This window comes from Vulpes vulpes, chromosome 5 (genome assembly GCF_048418805.1).
Source record: "Vulpes vulpes isolate BD-2025 chromosome 5, VulVul3, whole genome shotgun sequence".
Classification (NCBI taxonomy): Eukaryota; Metazoa; Chordata; class Mammalia; order Carnivora; family Canidae; genus Vulpes; species Vulpes vulpes.
Window position 1 is genome coordinate 63,944,025 of NC_132784.1, and position 18,517 is coordinate 63,962,541.

General features: G+C 56.7%; 1 protein-coding gene across 5 annotated transcripts; it reads left to right on the forward strand.

The window, feature by feature from the left end:
* The first annotated feature begins 8,542 nt into the window (after nucleotides 1-8,542).
* Nucleotides 8,543-16,817, forward strand: SLC22A12 (solute carrier family 22 member 12). Of its 5 annotated transcripts, XM_026004543.2 has the most exons (11): nucleotides 8,543-8,789; nucleotides 9,259-9,375; nucleotides 9,897-10,000; nucleotides 10,490-10,644; nucleotides 10,719-10,887; nucleotides 13,181-13,304; nucleotides 13,450-13,565; nucleotides 14,317-14,531; nucleotides 15,000-15,108; nucleotides 15,321-15,524; nucleotides 16,081-16,817. In XM_026004543.2, exons 3-11 carry the CDS (start codon nucleotides 9,933-9,935, stop codon nucleotides 16,142-16,144), a joined length of 1,224 nt encoding a protein of 407 aa, XP_025860328.1. In that variant the 5' UTR covers nucleotides 8,543-8,789; nucleotides 9,259-9,375; nucleotides 9,897-9,932; the 3' UTR covers nucleotides 16,145-16,817. The 5 variants fall into 5 exon arrangements, 3 of the variants coding, with proteins under 3 accessions (XP_025860328.1, XP_025860329.2, XP_025860326.1); XM_026004544.2 differs by lacking the exon at nucleotides 9,897-10,000 and having other exon boundaries at nucleotides 8,637-8,789; XR_012001624.1 differs by lacking the exon at nucleotides 8,543-8,789 and having other exon boundaries at nucleotides 8,840-9,375; nucleotides 15,000-15,083; nucleotides 15,201-15,524.
* The last annotated feature ends 1,700 nt before the right edge of the window (nucleotides 16,818-18,517 follow it).

Genomic DNA, 18,517 nt, shown 5'->3' on the forward strand with positions numbered 1-18,517 from the left:
GCACCGTGTGTGAATATATGCACGCATGCCCATGCATGCATGTGTGCATGTGCAAGTGTGTGCATGCACATGAGAATGTGTGTACAAACACACGTGTGTGCATTTGTGTGTGAGGGCCTGTGTGTGTGTGTGCGGGAGTATATGTGAACACGTGAGTGCGTGCGTGAATGCCTGTGTGCACATGTGTGAGTGTGTGCATATAAAGGCTGGAGGCTGACCTTTGATTTCTTGCCTACAGGGCCATCGAGTATAGACACATAGGGAGACACAAGCCCCGTGACAGAGACTCCAGCGGGGACAGGAAGTAACCAGGAGCCCAGCAGTCCTACCTTCACCACCTGTCTCCCCGAAACCCTCCTGCATTTTGTCCAAACAGCATGGACAGGGAGTAAGTCCGGAGGTCCAGTCCCCCTCACATCCACACAGGTGCTCTTTCTCAAAAAGTACGAGTTCCTCATTAAAACGGCCAAGCAAATAGCAGCCATATGTGAAAAGATGAATCACATTTGACCCAGATTTACAGCAGCCTGACTGGTGTGCCGTCGATGCCTGTCCTTCAAACAACTTCTATCCCTGCTTGATCTGACTCTGGGCCAACCCCAGCTTCCCATGAACCCTTCTCAAGTTAGCTTCCTGGGGCGCCCAGGTGTCTCCCCCCTCTTCCCATTGTCAGAAAAATAAAAGATGTTGGTAATAACATTAGTAATGGGCATTCACTGCTCGCCGGGGGCTGCTATAGCCAACTCGCCAACTCCTGTGTCCTCACAGGAGCTTTAAGAGATCAGAACAATGATTGCCCCATTTTACAGAGGAGGAAACTGAGGCACAGAGAAGTTAAATTCCTTTCCCAAGGCCACACAGCTTGGGCAGAACAGGGATTTAAACCCACTCCAGAGTCTGTGTGATAACCTTTAGGCCACACTGTCTCTCCTTTCAGGCGAATTCTCGGGTTCGTTAATAAACCTGGCTGGCACTGGCTACTTTGAACTCTGACTGTGCACTTCTCATCCCCAGAAGCAGAAAAGTAAACTCCTGATTGCATAGTGTGTTTGCACACTGCTGGCCAAATCCCGCCACTGTGCTTTCCAGCAAAATGAGAGGGATTTTGCCAAAATCCCTGTCCTCCCCCAACCCCTACCTGCTCCCAGCCCCCAGCTTGTCCTTGCAGCAGCCTAACATCACTGCTCTTGACAACAGGCTGCAACTCAAAACCAAGAAGAGACAGGGACCCTGTTGGAGGACCAGGTGTCCCTAAAATGCAGCTACGCAGCATCTGGTTTATTCAGTAAGGATTCTAGACCCCCGCCTTGAAGGTCTGAGGACACGGGGCTCCCCGCCAGGGCCTGGCAGCAGTGTTTGCATCCGGCCTTGTTAAAATGTGCCAGCCGGTGGCTGCCCAGGGTGGGCCAGACCCTCCCAGAGTGAGGCAAAGTTCAGCCTGTCTGAGAGGCCTGGGCTCTGACAAGCCTTATTCTGACGGCTGGTTAACATCTCTCCGTTGAATTTTAACATGAAATATCTTTTAGACACAGCAAGGAGAGCGAAGTCCCTTTGGTGAAGGAAGGTCAGACTTGCCCGCGCCGCAGGGCACATGAAAGGGAAGCCGCCCAGCGCTCTCCTTGACCTATTTAGAGCACATTTGTTCAAGGGGCCGGAGACACCTGGGCAGGGGACTGTGGTCTGGGGGGCTGCAGTCAGGGGGGCTGCGATCAGGGCCAATTAAAGTCACGGCACAGTCATCCCTGAGCCCCAGCCACCTGCCAACGATGGCACGGAGCCAGCGGCTTGTGCCTGCCCCACACCCAGTGGTGTCCCCATGGGCGATGGGTACTGCGGGTGACGCCCCCCCACCTGCTCCCCCGGGTCAGCAGCCTTGAGGCCAGAGGTGAGTTCGGAGCCATGCCAGGGACAGGAGGCAAGGCTTTTGTGCACAAAGGCCCACTGGGGCTGGGGACGAGGCTGGGCCCATGTGGTTTGGCAACGGGGGACATGGGCTGTTCTGGGGGGAGACTCTGGAAGTCAGCTTGGGGAAGGCCACATCTCTGTCCTAGGAAATCTCTTATTGAGTCTTTTGGCCACACAAAAGTAGAGCTAAAATCTGGTCCAGGGGAGAGTAGGCCGTGCTGGCAGCGTGGAGAAACAAAGGGATCCCTGCCCCGAGCACCAAAGGGCGATGACAGGGACTCACTTGGGGCTTGCTCTGGGGAGGCGCTGAGCTAGGAGATTGGAGTCACATGAGCTCAAGGAAAATGAGAGGTGAGGGAAGGTGCTGCCAGTGGGAGGGGAACGGGACCCCAGTGAGAGGGACAGGGGCAAGGGGGCAGGGACGCTAGCCTTGAGGCTTTCAGCGGCTCCCCGGCATCCTCCCCTGCTGCCCGCAGCCTTCAGCCAACCTCAGAAGTTAAAAACAGAGCTACCACAGCTGAACAGACCTGGGCTGTAGTCCCGATCCTAACAGGGTAGCTGTGTACTCTGGACTCTGCTCAGAGCCTTAGGTTCCACATCGGTAAAATGGGTGTAAGAATGGAATATTGGGGCTCCTGAGTGGCTCAGCTGGTTAAGCGTTTGCCCTCGGCTTGGGTAGTGGTCTCAGGGTCCTGGGATCGAGTCCACATCAGGCTCCCCACAGGAAGCCTGCTTCTCCCTCCGCCTGTATCTCTGCCTCTATCTGTGTCTCTCATGAATAAATAAATATCTTTAAAAAAGAAAAGAATGGAATATCTAATTAGAAGGGTTGTTGGAAGGATTAAATGAGTTACTACAGGAAGTGAACATTGTGTCCAACACACAATAAAGACTCAATGATGGGCAACTCCGGTGGCTCAGCAGTTTAGTGCCTGCCTTCAGCCCAGGGTGTGATCCTGGAGACCTGGGATTGAGTCCCACATCCAGCTCCCTGCATGGAGCCTGCTTCTCCCTCTGCCTGTGTCTCTGTCTCTCTCTTTCTCTCTGTCTCTCATGAATAAATAAAATCTTAAAAAAAAAAAAAAAAGAAAAAGACTCAATGATTCTTAGGTATCAGCCTCACCACCACCACCATCATCACGAGATGTTGAGGTATCTCTCAGCTGTTCTGTGGGAAAATCTGAGTTGAGCCCATGGTCCCATGTGGGGCACATTTGCTAGTGGTGAGGGGGAGTGGGGCCACCGTGTTTCTCCAGAAAGGAAAGTTCCAGACTTTCAGAACTGCTCAGAATAGCAGTTTGGAACAAGAAACACTCAAGAAACCAGACGTTCAGAGGTTCTGGAGAAGTTGGAACTCCAGGCACCACCACATGTGTTGGGGTAGGGGTGTCAGGAGAAGGTGAAGATCCTCTGAGGGCCACAACTTCTTGTCCTGGAAACATCCCTGTGAAGTGGGGTGTGTGATGCTCTTTCCACAGATGAGCCGGTCCTGCTCTGGGTACATGAGGGCTCTGACCCAGCCTTGAGGAAACATGGGGCCGTCATCTGACTGAGGGAAGAGCTCAGGGCCATTGCAGAGGCAGAGCTTTCAGGGGGACATGCAGGGGCAGCAGGGGAGGAGCTTGGAGGGAGGGGTAGTGGCAGTGGGCTGGTGTGCTGGTGGGCTGGTGGTCATGGCCCTCGGACAGAAGAAAGAGCAAACAAGAGAAGACGGCATTCGGGCATTTCAGCAATGAGTCGTGTTCTATGGGGGCCAGGCCCGGGCCACGTGAAAGTAGCAGCACAGAGAAGGCTCTGAGGATGGACCAGGGAGAAGAGGGCTCCAGGCGGCTTGTCTTGCCCCAGAAGCACTGGGGTGTCATCAAAGGCTTTGTGAAAGGGTGACAAGCTGCAGGCTGGCAGACACCTTCAAAGGGACCAACCCAGAACGTTCCCCCAGGACAGACATCCTGCCTTAAAGAATTCAGCCCATGGAGCTGAGGGAAGGGAGGAAGGAGAGTGGAGGCTCAGATGCCACATTAATATTGTGTCCCGAGTTCTGGGGACCCTGGAGGTAGGAGCAAACCCAGCTGGCTCTGGCTGCACCCCCTCCAGCCACCCGCCTTGATTCTGCCAGCCCTGCCAGCCGCCTGGGGAATCTGCTGAGTCATTGACAGTGAGCACTCCTGCCTGCCCTTTCTCCTGCCTGGCCTGGGACCAGAGGCAGCTGCTGTCACCACAGGACATCAGGGGTTGGGAGCAATCACAAAAAACCTGCTGCACGATCCAGCCAGAAAGATGATCACAGTGCATCCCCCAGTCCAAGAAAAACCCGTGTTGACAAACAGCATACCTGTGCCCATTTTCGGGCCATATGCAATCTCCCGCTAACACCTGATATTCCCCAAGGCTGGTTCTGGGTGGCGGACCCCAAGCCTTTCCATGGTGCCATCTCTCCTCTGGCTCCTGCTCATCCACCTTACCCTCTGCTCCTTGACCCTCTCTTCACCCAGTCATAATCTAAACCACCCACTTTTGCTGGATCCTCCCCTTCCTGACCTCTAAAAATTGGAGATGAAGGGCTCCATTTCAAGCCTCATCTCTGTGCTGTGAAAGGTCGCTTCCAAGGTGAGCCCATCATCAGTCCAGGACTTGAAATGCCTTTCAGCCTTAATGATATCAAGGGGATGACCCACCCATCCAGCTATATTATCTTCCATTTGCTTCTTTTATCAGGGAGAAGATCCTCAGCTGAGATGGATCAAAAGATTCCTATGTTCTAAATTTAGAAATTTAGTTTGTCTTTGGAAAGGCTTCTTTCTCTCTGGGTACATAGTTTCATTTCAGCTTAGGGGAGAAGACCTTTAAAAAAGCTCCTATCAGGCTCTGAATATCAGCTTCAAACGTGACCAACTTCTGATCGTAGAGCTACTTTTTAATCCTTTCAAATATCTTGTTAAGTTGCGGTGGGGATAAGGTATAAAGATTCCTGGCAGTATCGAACAACTGCAGGGACGCGAGAGGTGTCCCCAGAGAGGGTGCAAAAGCTACTACTACCCTCCCAAGATCCAGAGCCACTCTCAAAGATGGCCACAAAAAAAAAAAAAAAAAAGACTGAGATAAACCCTCTGGGAGCTGGCAAGAGGCGAGAGGACCTTAGCTGCAAATGGCCACACTTCTGTCTGGCCAGCCATATTTTGGGGCCCCCAACCCAACTTTGTGCTGCCTGCAAATGCAAGAACTGATAACCTGCGCCCCAACCCCAGCTTATAGACAGGAAGTCAAGCAAGTTCTTGGGACACAGAACCAGACAGACACGGAGGCTATAGTGTCCCTGGGAGAGAAAAGATCAACAAACAACCAATGGGAACCTGAATTTACAAGAGTCTGGAGTTAGAAAGGAAAGGACATGGGAAATTTTACCCTCTTTTCGACAGGGCTCTACAGAGATCCGGGAGAGCTGACTCTGGTGAGAATGCTCACTCTTTGCCAGCCTCTACCCGTCTTCTCAGGACCCCACCTGCAGTCTGCTGACACGGTGCCCCTGGGGCCAGAGTGGCTCCAGTGGGGATGTGGAGAAGGTTGTTCTGATGGGCCTGCAAGGTCAGGCAGTTGGATTAAAGCTGAGCCTTGCAAGGAGAGGTCCTTGAAGATGTTAACTGTACCAACAGTAGAGAAGGGGACCAAAACCCAGGAGTGTGGGGAGAAGGGAGGGGACCAGTGAAGGATACAGAAGCTGGTATGAAGGCTGTGGGCCCAGGGAAGTGCCTTCCAGTAAGAGGAACCCAGAAAAGGTCACTGAATACAGCTGCAGTGAGGTCATTGGGGACTGGGGTGTAACAGGGACAAAAATCTGATGGGGATCAATCCAAAAAGAATAGGAAGAGAGGGATCCCTGGGTGGCTCAATAGCTTAGTGCCTGCCTTCGGCCCGGGGTGTGATTCTGGAGTCCTGGGATCGAGTCTCGCATCGGGCTCCCTGCATGGAGCCTGCTTCTCCCTCTGCCTGTGTCTCTGCCTCTCTCTCTCTCTCTCTCTCTCTCTCTCTCTGTGTGTGTGTGTCTCTCATGAATAAATAAATAGAAACTTAAAAAAAAAAAGAATAGGAAGAGAGAAATTGGAGGTAAACACCCATGATGCTTTTGTGAAATTGTACTAGAAATAGTAGTAGGAAAAGAGGTGGCTGCTGAAGAGAGGTGATAAAAGGGAGGGAGGAGGCTAGGGGCACCCAGGTGGCTCAGTCAGTGAGGCGTCTGCCTTCAGCTCAGGTCATGATCTCAGGGTCCTGGGATCGACCCCCACAGCATCAGGCTCCCTGCTCAGCGGGTTCTCCTCCCTCCCTACTCATGTTCTATCTCTATATCTCTCAATTAAATAAATAAAATCTGTAAAAGAAAAAGGGAAGGGAGCTTCTCTGAGGATTGGGGGAATGTCATATTTGGGGTTCTTTTTAACTTTTATTTATTTACTTATTTTTTTAAGTAACCTCTACCCCCAGTGTGGGGCTCAAACTCACAACCCTGAGATCAAGAGTCGAACACTCTTCTGACTAAGCTAGCTGGGAGCCCTGAAAACTGGTATATTTGTACATTGGTGGGAACTATCCAGTAGGAAGGGAAAGACAGATGCTAAGGAGGCTTGAGGAAGTGTCAAGGTGGGCTGCAGGGAACACAGCCAAGGGGGTCACGATGAGGGGGAGCACGTGGGCCCCTGAAGTAGCAGGAACAAAGGTGGAATGGGGGGCCCCGAGGCAGGTCAGAGGATGAGACTGTTGGCTTCTTCTTTTTTTTTTTTAAAGATTTCATTTATTTATTCATGAGAGACACACAGAGAGAGAGGCAGAGACACAGGCAGAGGGAGAAGCAGGCCCCATGCAGGGAGCCTGACATGGGACTCGATCCCGGGTCTCCAGGATCACGACCCAGACTGAAGGCAGCACTAAACCGCTGAGCCACCCAGGCTACCCGAGACTGTTGGCTTCTAATGACTTCTATTTCTTTAGCAAAATAAGGAGAAAAGACATCCTTTGAGAGGTCTGAAGACAGGAGGTGGCATAAAATAGCTCCTGGAGGATGTGCTCCAATATGAGTTTATCAGAAGTGCCATGCACCATTGCCAAACCAAAACAGAAGAAAATAGAGCAAGAAAACGCAGTGGGTTTAGTAGAAAATAGGAACAAGGAGGTGCTCCATGGGTGGTTCAGCAGTTTAGCCTCTGCCTTCAGCCCAGGGTGTGATCCTGGAGGCCTGGGATCGAGTCCCACATCAAGCTCCCTGCATGGAGCCTGTTTCTCCCTCTGCCTGTGTCTCTGTCCCCCTCTCTCTCTGTGTCTCTCATGAATAAATAAATAAATAATATTTTTTTAAAAAATAGGAACAAGAAAACAAAAATACAAAGGGAAAATTCAGCAAAGAAAACATACCAGAGTCCACATGTGACAATAATTCCAATAAACGTGAATAGGTTAGAATCACAAGTTAAAGTCAGAGCCTTTGGCTTGGGTTTTGCAAAAGGAGACATGAAGCTTGGTTTGCAGCCCAGAATGAGGAACCTGAACGTGCCAGGGACCAAAGCAGACTCTAGAAGTACTTATGCTAGAGTGTCGGCAGTGGTGACTACTAGCTGGGGGTTTAGGAGCGATCTTTGTTTTCTTTGTACCTTTCAATATTTTCTGAAACTTTTTGGAGTGTGTACACTAATTTTATAGTTGGAAAAAAACAGAAGCTGCTATTAAAGCCAGCTGAAGCAAATTTATATGGCGCCTGCACTTGCTGTCCAATTCTGTGCCAGTCCCAAAGATGCTCTAAAGAAGAGTTCCTGCCCCCCAGGACCTGGCTGGAAATGAGACCAGCTGGACAGTAATAGAGGTGCAGGCCATTGTGAGGATGGGACTCTACTACTGACTTCGAGCCCAGGAGGGAGACAAGCATAAGCAAGCAGAGCCCCCTGGAGGAGGAGGCACTCGTAGTGCATGCAGGACGTGGTCCAAGGGTGAGCCCGGGGATGGCATTCCAGGCTGCAAGCATCAGCAAGGCCAGGAGCAAGGCCAAGACCCCATGAAGCTGGCCCAGGGCACACGGGGGAAGCGGTGGGGGCGTCGGGGCCCAGAGGCCAGGGAGGCAAACAGGTTGTACCTGGTGTGCTGTGCAGATAGGCAGGGGGAGAGTGGGCAGGACACAAAGCAGCTAGGAGCTACTCCCCAAATGGGCAGCCTTGAGCCCCAAAGCACATGAGAAGAGATGGCTGGGTCCCTGTCACAGCTCCTTGGCTCATCCTCTACCTGCCACACGTCACACATACACATTTGATGGCCCTGGAGAGCCCTACTGAGGGCTCAGAGAGGGTGACCACAGAGGAGCATGGCCATCAGTGGCAGCAAACAATGGAGGTCAGGGGTTTGGGTGGGGGGCTGGGCCACACAGGCTGCCAATGACCCAGACCCAGGCCACATGCACACACAGATGTCAATCCAGGCTCATGCCGGTCCCAGGATCAGTATGGCCCTGGCCAGCACCTATCCGGAGTGTGCCCTGGAGAGTCACCCTGTGAGGCAGGCAGGGGAGCCGCAGGGAGACAACAGTCTGGCCAAGGCCTCTCCTACTCCTATCAGAGACCAGGTGCTCCGGGCCACGCTTCCTGGCAGGACAGGAACAGCTCTTGCCTCTGGGCCTCCCTCAGAGCTAGGTTAAACTTTGACTGATTCTTAACCCCTACTCCGTAAGTGTCCTCTGGTCACATTTTAATTCCAGTCTGGGTGACTTCAGTCTTCACTTTCCCCACTTCCTGTATTGAGTTTCTCTGGGAGATACAGGCCCTGCTGAGTCTCTGGAAGGATGCCGGTGGCTTCAGAGTCACATCCCACAGCTCCCAGTCCCAGTTGGAGCCACTCCAAGTGACGGTTGCCAGGTGGGTGCCTGGAGAGACCAGGCCCAGAGTCAGTGAAGTGCGTGGCCACTGCCATGCTCCAGGCTTCTCTGCTGGCGAAGTAGGTGCTGCTGTGGGGCAAGCGCCCCCCCCCCACATTGGCCCCTTTGCCCTAGGCCACCTCCTGTGAAGGGGGCACCTCCACTGGGCCCCCTGCGTGGGCTCCATGGCATTTTCTGAACTCCTGGACCGAGTGGGTGGCCTGGGCAGGTTTCAGATTCTCCAGATGGTGGCTCTGGTGGTCCCTATCATGTGGCTCACCACTCAGAGCATGCTGGAGAACTTCTCGGCCGCTGTGCCCAGCCACCGCTGCTGGGTGCCCCTCCTGGACAACAGCACTGACCAGGCCAGTGTCCCCGGGACCCTGGGCCCCAAGGACCTCCTGACCGTCTCCATTCCATTGGGCCCCAACCACGAGCCCCACCAGTGTCTCCGCTTCCGCCAACCACAGTGGCAGCTCCTGGACCCCAACGCCACGGCCACCAACTGGAGTGAGGCTGCCACAGAGCCGTGTGTGGACGGCTGGGTGTATGACAACAGCACCTTCACCTCCACCATCGTGGCCAAGGTAAGAGGCTCTCCTGACACCTTCCCCAAGTCCTGGCACTTTAGGGACCAAGGTCAAACTCACATTTGACTGGATTCAGAACAGCCCAGTCCTGAGAGGGACCCACCTCAGCAGACCTCCTCACTTCCCAAAGGTGGGCTTCCAGCCCCTCCTCTAGCTCATCGGGTGGCAGTTCCAGCCTGTCTCAGGGGACAGTGAACCCCAGGAGGCAAATCAGCCCAATCTGGGCAAGTGGGAGGGGCCTCTTTTTAGAACCAGAGAGACCTGGGGGAGTAGGGACCAGGCACCGACTCAGGGTGGCCCTGCAGAGTGGGTGAGGCAAGGGAGAGCAAATGAGTCTAGAAAGGACTTGACCCGGGACTAGAGGGCAATAGGGTGACATGGAGAGGCTTAGGGGGACAGCCCTGCCTACCACCCTAGAGGTCTCCAGGCCATCTACCCACACCTAGCTCCCACAGGCCTCCCCATCAGTGCCTCCGCTCCCTCACATCTGGGCTTACCTCCCACTACTCTCCCACCAGTGGGACCTGGTGTGTGACTCCCATGCCCTGAAGCCCATGGCTCAGTCCATCTACCTGTCTGGGATGCTGGTGGGAGCTGCTGTGTGCGGCCGAGCCTCTGATAGGTGAGGTCCCCCACCCCGGTCCCAGCAGCCCCCTTTGCCTTGTGTTCCCAGGCTCCCTGGCCTCTTGTCGCCGGGTCTGGGGAGAAAGCGCTCAGCTGCCAGTCAGAATGCCTGCACGGGAGTCACACTCCTCACGCCTTCCAGCTTTGCCCCTGAGCAAGCCTCCTCCCCACCCTGAGCCTTCTGGGGTTCTCCTCTGGGGTTGGAGAGGGTCATCACTCCTTTCCAACATTCACTGCTAAAATCTGCCCGGCCACAAGCTGCCTCCTGCTGACGGCGAGCTCATTCTCTGCCCAGAGTGCCTCCGAGCTTCCCCGGGCCCTGGGGACTCTGGGGGTGCGTACGAGCCTTTCATGGGTGGATAACTCAAGTGTGGACCAAGCATCACTTCCACCTCCACTCGGAGGCCAGTGCAGGCGCCCCAGAGCCCCAGGGCTGGTGCAGGGTGCCCGCGGACCCCGCCCCATGCCTGTGTCTGTGTGCCCGCAGGTTTGGGCGCAAGCTGGTGCTGACCTGGAACTACCTTCAGATGGCCGTGTCAGGCACGGCGGCTGCCTTTGCCCCCACCTTCCCCGTGTACTGCCTGTTCCGCTTCCTGGTGGCCTTTGCCGTGGCCGGCGTCATGATGAACACCGGCACTCTCCGTACGTCACCGCTACGGGCCACGCGAGGGAGGCTCGTGCAGGCTCCCAGGCCGACACCTGTGGTCTCCTTGCAGTGATGGAGTGGACGTCGGCACGGGCCCGAGCCTTGGCCATGACTCTCAACACCCTGGGCTTCAGCTTCGGCCAGGTCCTGATGGCCACAGTGGCCTACGGTGTGCGTGACTGGGCATTGCTGCAGCTGGTGATCTCTGCGCCCTTCTTCCTCTGTTTCGTGTACTCCTGGTGGGTGTCTTCCCTCTCCTCAGAGAAGACCTGCCCACCCCACCCCAACCCTGCGAGCAGAGGCCAGGGAGGGCACAGCCAGGGGACAGGCACAGGAGCCTGACACAGCTGGCTGCCCCAGGCCCACAATGCTCAGCCACTCCAACCAAAGGCCTTTCCCTGCTCCTCCCAAGTGCCTCCTCCTCTACTCATCCTCCTCCCACCCCTTCCTTCCCATCATCTCTTGGCCCTTTACCCTCTCGAGTCCCTGGGTGCCTTGGCATGCATGCCTCTAGGCATGTGTTCTGAGCCCTTTGAGTCCGGCATGGCAGCACAAGGCCAAACTGAGGGGTGGGATGCAAAGATACAGCTCACATGCATGTGTGCACACACACACATGCCCCACTCCCAGAACACAGCCCTGGTCAGCCTCATGTACTGACATCATTACTGAAGGACAGGGACCACGACCCAGTGGTCAGAGGAGACTCATGCCCCACCCCCCCACAGGGCCAAGATACGTGAGAGGTTAGGGAATATCTGCACTGCCCTGAAATAAATCAGGCATGGTTCAGCTCCTGAAACATAGTAGGTGCACAGCAAATATTTCTTGGATGGCTGGCTGGATAGATAGATGCTAGAAAGAAGATGATAAACTAGTGAATGGATGGGTAGATGGACAGGTGGAGGGAGGGAGTGAGAGAGGGAGGGAGGGATAGATGATAGAGATAGATGATAGATGATGATGATGATAGATAGGTAGATAGACAGATAGATGATAGATAGATAATAAACTAGTGAGTGGATGGGTGGATGGGATGGATGGATGGAGGGATGGATGGGTGGAGGGATGGATGGATGACAGCCTGCAGAGCAGAGCTGAGCCTGGCTCATTCACAAACAGACCCAGCAACATAGTACTTGCTTGGCCATTGTGGTCACTGCAGAAAGAAGCACAGCAGAAGCCAGGGGAGGACGGGGCACCCCTCCTGGCTATTTGCTGCAGGCCTCTCCCTGGGGCAGGGGGCGGGAGGTTCCGGTGCCCTCTTCCCGGCCACCTAACCTATGCCCCCGCCCCTGGCTCTGACTCCCTCCACATGCCGCAGGCCCCAAATCCTCTCTTTGGCCCTGCCTCCACCCATCCCCCTGGTGACATCTCCATGACTGGTGTCTTGGCATCACAAATATAACATCTCCTTACACCTGCTCTTTCCCAAGGCTTCCCCAGGGTTGACAGCAGCCCCCTTCCAGGCGGTCCCAGGGTCCGAATTGCCATGACACTTCCCTGTCCCTCACCGTCCCCCTGCCCAAAGTCCAACAGGTCACTGGGTCTTGTCAACTCTACCCTTAACGTGTGTCTGGAGTCCCCGTTGTCTCCCTGGCTCTGCTAACCTGAAGGACCTCAGGGTCTGGTGCATGTGGAGTAGGTGACTCCATCCCTGGCTGCTGTTCCCAGAGAAAGGGAGCCTGGCTGGGGGCCCTGCCTGAACAGAGGCCCAGAGGCAGAAGCCAGTGTAGAGTGGTGGGCAGGACAAGGGACTCAGTGGGCAGGGCCAGGGCAAGGGGTCTGGGCGATGGGTGCCAGGTTAGTGTTAGGGGTCGGGTCCTGGCATGAGGAGGGGGAAATGGGATGTGCAGGGCCAACTCGCAACTGTCATCCTGGCATGGGCAACACAGGGTCAAAAGTGAGGCAAGGGCAGTGGGCCTGACCTGAACAGGCGTGAAGGGTGCTGGAAGTGACCAGAATTGGTGGCTGATTGGGTGTGGGTGGAGGGGGCTAGTGATGTCAGGACCAAAGACCCTGCTCCAGGCCTGAGCCTCTGGGTGTGAAGCTGCCTGCATGGAGGGGCCTTGGGGGAAGAGCCAGCTCATGCAGGAGGGTGCAGCCTTGAGGGTGAGCAGAAAGGCTGTGTGTGACATCAGAGAGGTGCCAGACAGTAGGGGACCTGGGGGGTTTGCAGTCCTGTAGTCCTGTAACTACACGCAGAAGGGTCCTTACTGTACATGGATTCACCCAGGCCTGGTTCCCAGGTGAGGCAAGAGAAAGGCCACAGGGTCAGGAGCGAGGCCAGAAGGGGAGAACAGGGACGCCCAACCACAGTCCAAGAGGGAGAAGGAGAAAGGCAGAAAGGGTGGCCTGTAGGGGAAGGAGATTATCACACGGTGTGGCCTCACTGAGCCTGGGGCCTGTGGGTGCCAGTGAGCCCCCCCCCCCCCGGGACAGAAGGAAACAGAAGGGCAGTGAGGCTCACACAGGCTGGGCCCCGGGGGCCACAGGCAGTGCCCCTCTCATTTCCCCCCTGAACCCCTGCAGGTGGCTGGCAGAGTCTGCACGATGGCTCCTCATCACAGGCAGGCTGGAGCAGGGTCTGCGGGAGCTGCGGAGGGTGGCTGCCATCAACAGGAAGGGGGCAGTGGAGGACTCCTTGACCGCCGAGGTAAGGCAGGGCTGGACCTTCCTGTGGGCTCAACCCTCAGACCCTCTCCCTGCCCCTGCTCAGGGCTCCTGGGAAGAGGAGGGTCTTAGGGAGGAGGGCCCCCTGGCGCCCCCAGGGCTGACACCTTCCCACCCCAACCCTGCAGGTCCTGCTCTCGGCCATGCAGGAAGAGCTGAGTGCGGGCCAAGCTCCCTCCAGCCTGAATGCTCTGTTCTGCATGCCTAGACTGGGCCTCCGGACCTGTATCTCCACTTTGTGCTGGTAGATGTCCCCTCGACCCACACCCAAGGCCCCAGCCTCTGCCTCTGGTCGGCTTTGAGCTGTTGCAGGCCCCCAGGGACCCTGGAATCAGGGCTCTGGTTGGCATCCAGTCAAGGGGCCTCCAGTGACTCTCCTATGGGTCCCACTGTCCTGACAGCACCTCCAGGACAGGGCCGGCAGCACAGCCATGTCCCTTCTAGCAGTCAGGCTCCCAGAGGAAGCTGTCCAGGCCAGGTGGGGTCAGGTGGGGGAGAGGGGATGGCAGAGATGCCTAAGGAGGAGTCATAGCAAGGGTGCTGGGAGAGCTGAACTGCCAGCCATCTGGGGAGGAGAATGCACGCCCACCCCATCTGCAGGGGCCAGGGAGGAGGGAGGGGTATTACCAGAGTCCAGGTGCCAGTGCCACTCAGCAAGGACTAGAACCACCGAGGCCCACAGAAGAAGGACATGCTCAGTTGAAGCTGTAGCCATAGAGGGGCCACGGCCACTTGCAGCCACGGCACCCAAGGGAAGGAGGAAGGAATTATCCCGCCTTCCCCAGCCCAGGACCGCACTGCCAGCGTCTCACCAGTGCCTTCCATTGGCCAAACCTAAGGAGGAGCAGCACTGGCAGGGGAGCCCAGGGGAAGGTGGTGCACAGAGACCACCCTCCCACTCCACAGAGCCTGCAGAGGGTGGAAACGGGTCTGAGAACAAAGGAGCCAGTGAGCAGCCCTGCTCCCCAGCCGACTCCACCTGCCCCGGCCCGCAGGTTTGCCTTCGGCTTCACCTTCTACGGCCTGGCCCTGGACTTGCAGGCCCTAGGCAGCAACATCTTCCTGCTCCAGGCCCTCATCGGGGTCGTGGACATTCCAGCCAAGATAGGCACCCTGCTGCTGCTGAGCCATCTGGGCCGCCGGCCCACTCAGGCAGTGTCCCTGGTGCTGTCGGGGCTCTGCATCCTGGCCAACACGCTGGTACCATACGGTAAGCAGGGGGGCCCGGGTGCTTACAGCTGTGTCCAGAGGCTTTCCCACCTAGGGGAGCAGGAGAGGCTGAGCCAGGAACAGAGGCCCTGGCCTCCTCCTCAGAGGCCCAGTTAGGAAGGAGGCTGCTGGGGCATCTGGGAGAGATGGTGGTGGCCTATACCAGACAACAGAAGCAGGGACAGCATGGAGGGGGTGGCATCGTGAAAAATTATGGAGATAAAATAAGAACTTAGTCCTGGAATGCAGGGATAGGCGGGGAGCAGGGAGTCAAGGAGGACTCCTGGGGTCTGGCTCTGGGTGTCAGGGTAGGCATTGAACATAGCCACGAGGTCACTCAGGATGTGTTCTGGGGACACCCAAATGGAGGTGAATCACAGACATTGGGAGGTTAGGGACAGGTTTAGGCTGGAAAGAGCCCCCATCTGACCTCGGAGCCCCTGCCACCGACTTTGCTAACTGTCCACAGAGATGGGGGCCCTGCGTTCAGCCCTGGCCGTGCTGGGGCTTGCGGGGGTGGGAGCCGCCTTCACTTGCATCAGCATCTACACCGGTGAGCTCTTCCCCACCGTGCTCAGGTGAGGGGTTGCCTGGGGCTGGGAGGGCAGGATGGGGATGGCCTTCCTCAGACTCGGATGTTCCCCGCCCTCTCCCCTCCATGTGGCCTCAGGGCTGCCCAGGTGCATCCTGCCCCCGCTGGACCCCTGTATCCCTCTGGACAGAGTGGGGCTGGGCGGTCAAAGCCATGGGCAGACAGAGTGGCCCCTCACTGGTGTGTCTGTGACTATAGGATGACGGCGGTGGGCCTGGGCCAGATGGCAGCCCGTGGGGGAGCTATTCTGGGGCCTCTGGTCCGGCTGCTGGGTGTGCACGGCCACTCACTGCCCCTGCTGGTGTACGGGGCAGTGCCCGTGCTGAGTGGCCTCATGGCCCTGCTGCTGCCAGAGACCCAGAGCCTGCCGCTGCCCGACACCATTCAAGATGTGCAGAACCAGTAAGTGAACTCAGCCCTGGGGCCGACCTCTCTGCCCTCCAGAGAACCCCAGGATGGGGCAGGCCTGCCACCCACCCCCATCGCTGGGCACAGGGGAAGCAGAGGTGCAGGAAGGGATGGAACTGGCTCCGAGTCACACAGTACATCTTTGGGAAATGAGACCAAAGGCTGGGTTCCCCGGCTGACGGCCTGGACTTTGTCTCCTGCTCTTCATTCTACCATTTAAGGCCTAAATAGCTGGGCCACCCCCAGCTCCACCTTAAGAGAAGTCCAGGGGATGGAAGCCTGTAGTCCTTTGTAAAGGGGGGGCCAAGGGGCATGATAGGCATTGCTGGGGGCCTTGGGGGTCCCGGAATCTGTTGCTGAATCCCCTCGATAGCTGGCAGGGCTGTCACCTGCCCACCGATTCCCCAGCATGTACTCAGGGGGCCCATTCCTGGGCTCCCCAGAGCAGCGCAGGAAGACCTCTCGAGTCCCTGGGAGAGATGTAGTTCAGGGGTCAGAGGTCATGCTGCACCCACGAGACACAAAGCTTTTGTCGTTCATGTCTGAACAGGGCAATAAAGAAGGCAACACAGAGCACCCTGGGGCCCATAGTCCTGAAATCCACACACCTTTAAGCCTCCTGGGAGTTCTGCCAAGGATCGCTGGGCACCTTCTCTCCTTCGGAGGCGGCAGGACAGCAAAGGCCCCCATCTCTAGAAGAGGCCCCAGGGCCGTCCCTCTCTGCCAGAGGAGCCACCTTCGATAGAGAAGGAGGAGAGGATGGCTTGACTGGCCAAGGGGTCCGCCCCATGCACCCTCGCAGGACCCTCCCTCATGACTGTGAGGAGGAACAGGGACCAGCTTCCCACCCTGCTCCCTGCTCACTCTGCTGGCGGCCCCCAGCTGGCCACTGCCCCCTGAGCTTGGAGGCCACCATCACCCGCAGTCAAAACTCTCCCGGCACCTCGCACTGCCCCAAGGGCCCCAACATGTCTCAGCTCCTCAGCTGTACCCAAAAGGCAGCTCTGGCCCGTGGTCCCTCATCCCCACATTCCAGCCACGGGACCCATCCTCTGTGCCCCTCCTACCGGACCCAGGGCAATAGCCTCCTTCCTGGAGGCCCAGGGCCCAGCCCAAGGCCAGAATGAATCCCTTATCCACAGCTGTGGCCACGCACATGACTCCTGACCTGCCAACCCAGGGGTTCCCAGAGGCTTCCCCCTTGGCCCCAGCTCCCACACAGAGCCTGGTGGGAGGGGCAGCAATGCGAAGGAGGCAAAAGAATGAATAAAGGAACAAATGACAGCCCTTCACTGACTCCACTGATGAGCCACAGGTGGGGGTGGGGATGGGGTAGAGGAGAGCTCTGGGGAGCTCCTCAAGGGGTTGGCCCTCTCCCTGGCTGGTTTTTCTGCCCCTGGTGCCAGGCCAGAGTGTCTGCCCTTTCTTTCAGGCTCTGAGCTGGGCACCATCCTGGATACCTCAAGGCATCATCTTATCTTTTCCCAAACCCTTCAAAGAAGACAGCCCACTTTACAGATGGGAAAGTAAGGTTGGATAAACCAATTACCCATGACCTATAGCTAAGAGGGGCAGAATCACGAGTGAAAGCCTCAGTCTCCAGAGCCCAGCCTTGGCTACGACACCCCCCACCACCACAGCTAGCCCTGGGCCACACAACCTGGGCAGCCAGGGATGTTTCTTGAGGCAGATGCATCCCTCTCAGAACCAGCCAAGACCCAGCAGAGTCTACTGGCACCACTTACAGGAAAACCCGGGGCAAGACCTCACATGGAAAGGGATGGACGCCTGAGCTCCCCTAACACAAATGTGGGTGTAGGCAGAAGCCACTTGCTGCCCATCAGGGTCCCCACCAGCTGCTAATCTGCTGAGCCACCCCAGAGCAGTGCTCAGGTGGTCTCTGCTCTGTTTGTGTCACTGCTTCCAGGAGCCTCCTCAAAGGTACCCTACACATGCGTGCACACACAGACACACACACACACACACACCAGTGATGGGGGTACACGCACTCAGACACACATGAGAAGACAAATGGGAAAAGAGAAAGTTGCTCCTTGTCCCCAGGAGACAGGTTCACTCACTGGCCTGGTCTTACCGGCTGCAGCCCTGAGCCTCTGAGGGTGGGGGTAGCAGGTATCTGCCTGTGGCCACCCCTCAGTGGAGACCCCCAGGACAAAGGGAACGGGAGTGGGGACCACATTTGTAAAACTGCCGAAAGGCAAGTTTGTCTCAGCCTGCTCTGAACTTCTGGTCCTTCCTGTCTGCTGCTCAGCCGAGCCCTAGATACTTTCCCACCTTTGCTCAGCATTCTTGGGGCCCTGTGGTGTCCAGAAGCTTCCAGAAGAGAGAACCCAGGAGTAGTGGGAGATGGCTCCTCCTCAACCCTAGAGTGTTCTCCAGTTCGCCAAGTGTTCAGAGTCTCACTCAGCAGGACCTGGAAGCTGGGAGGGTCCAGGGCCCTGCTCCTCTCGGGCAGCCAGGGATGGCTGTCATCACCATGGCGGAGAGGATGCCCTGTGAAGGGTGAGGGGCTTTCTGGGCAGCAAAAGCCTGCTTCCCAGTTGGGTGCCACCACCCAAATGGCAGGCCTTCACTTAGGACACTCCATCTCTTCTGATGCTCACCGCAGGGAGCTCCCGACCCCAGGGGCTACAGGGGCACCCCACGATGGAAGAGCCAAGGGAACTGGGTGTGGGAAGGAAGAAGCCATCAACTACCCCATAGTCTCATTCTCCCCATGGCAATAGAGGCCTCAGGCAGTGTGGACAGGAAAATGGCTCGGCACCCACTTGGGCCCCTCTCCTGGCTCCAGCCAGGACTGTAGCTCTCCCAAGAGGGTATGTGGGGAGGGCCATGCAGGCTCCTTTGGCTCCTTATCCACCTCCAGGAAAGGGCTGTCCTCCCAGAAGACTCCAGGCCTGGCTGAGATTGTGTTCTATTACCTGGGGGGTTGTGTGGTCTTCAAGGTCAAAGGGATCAGCTAGACT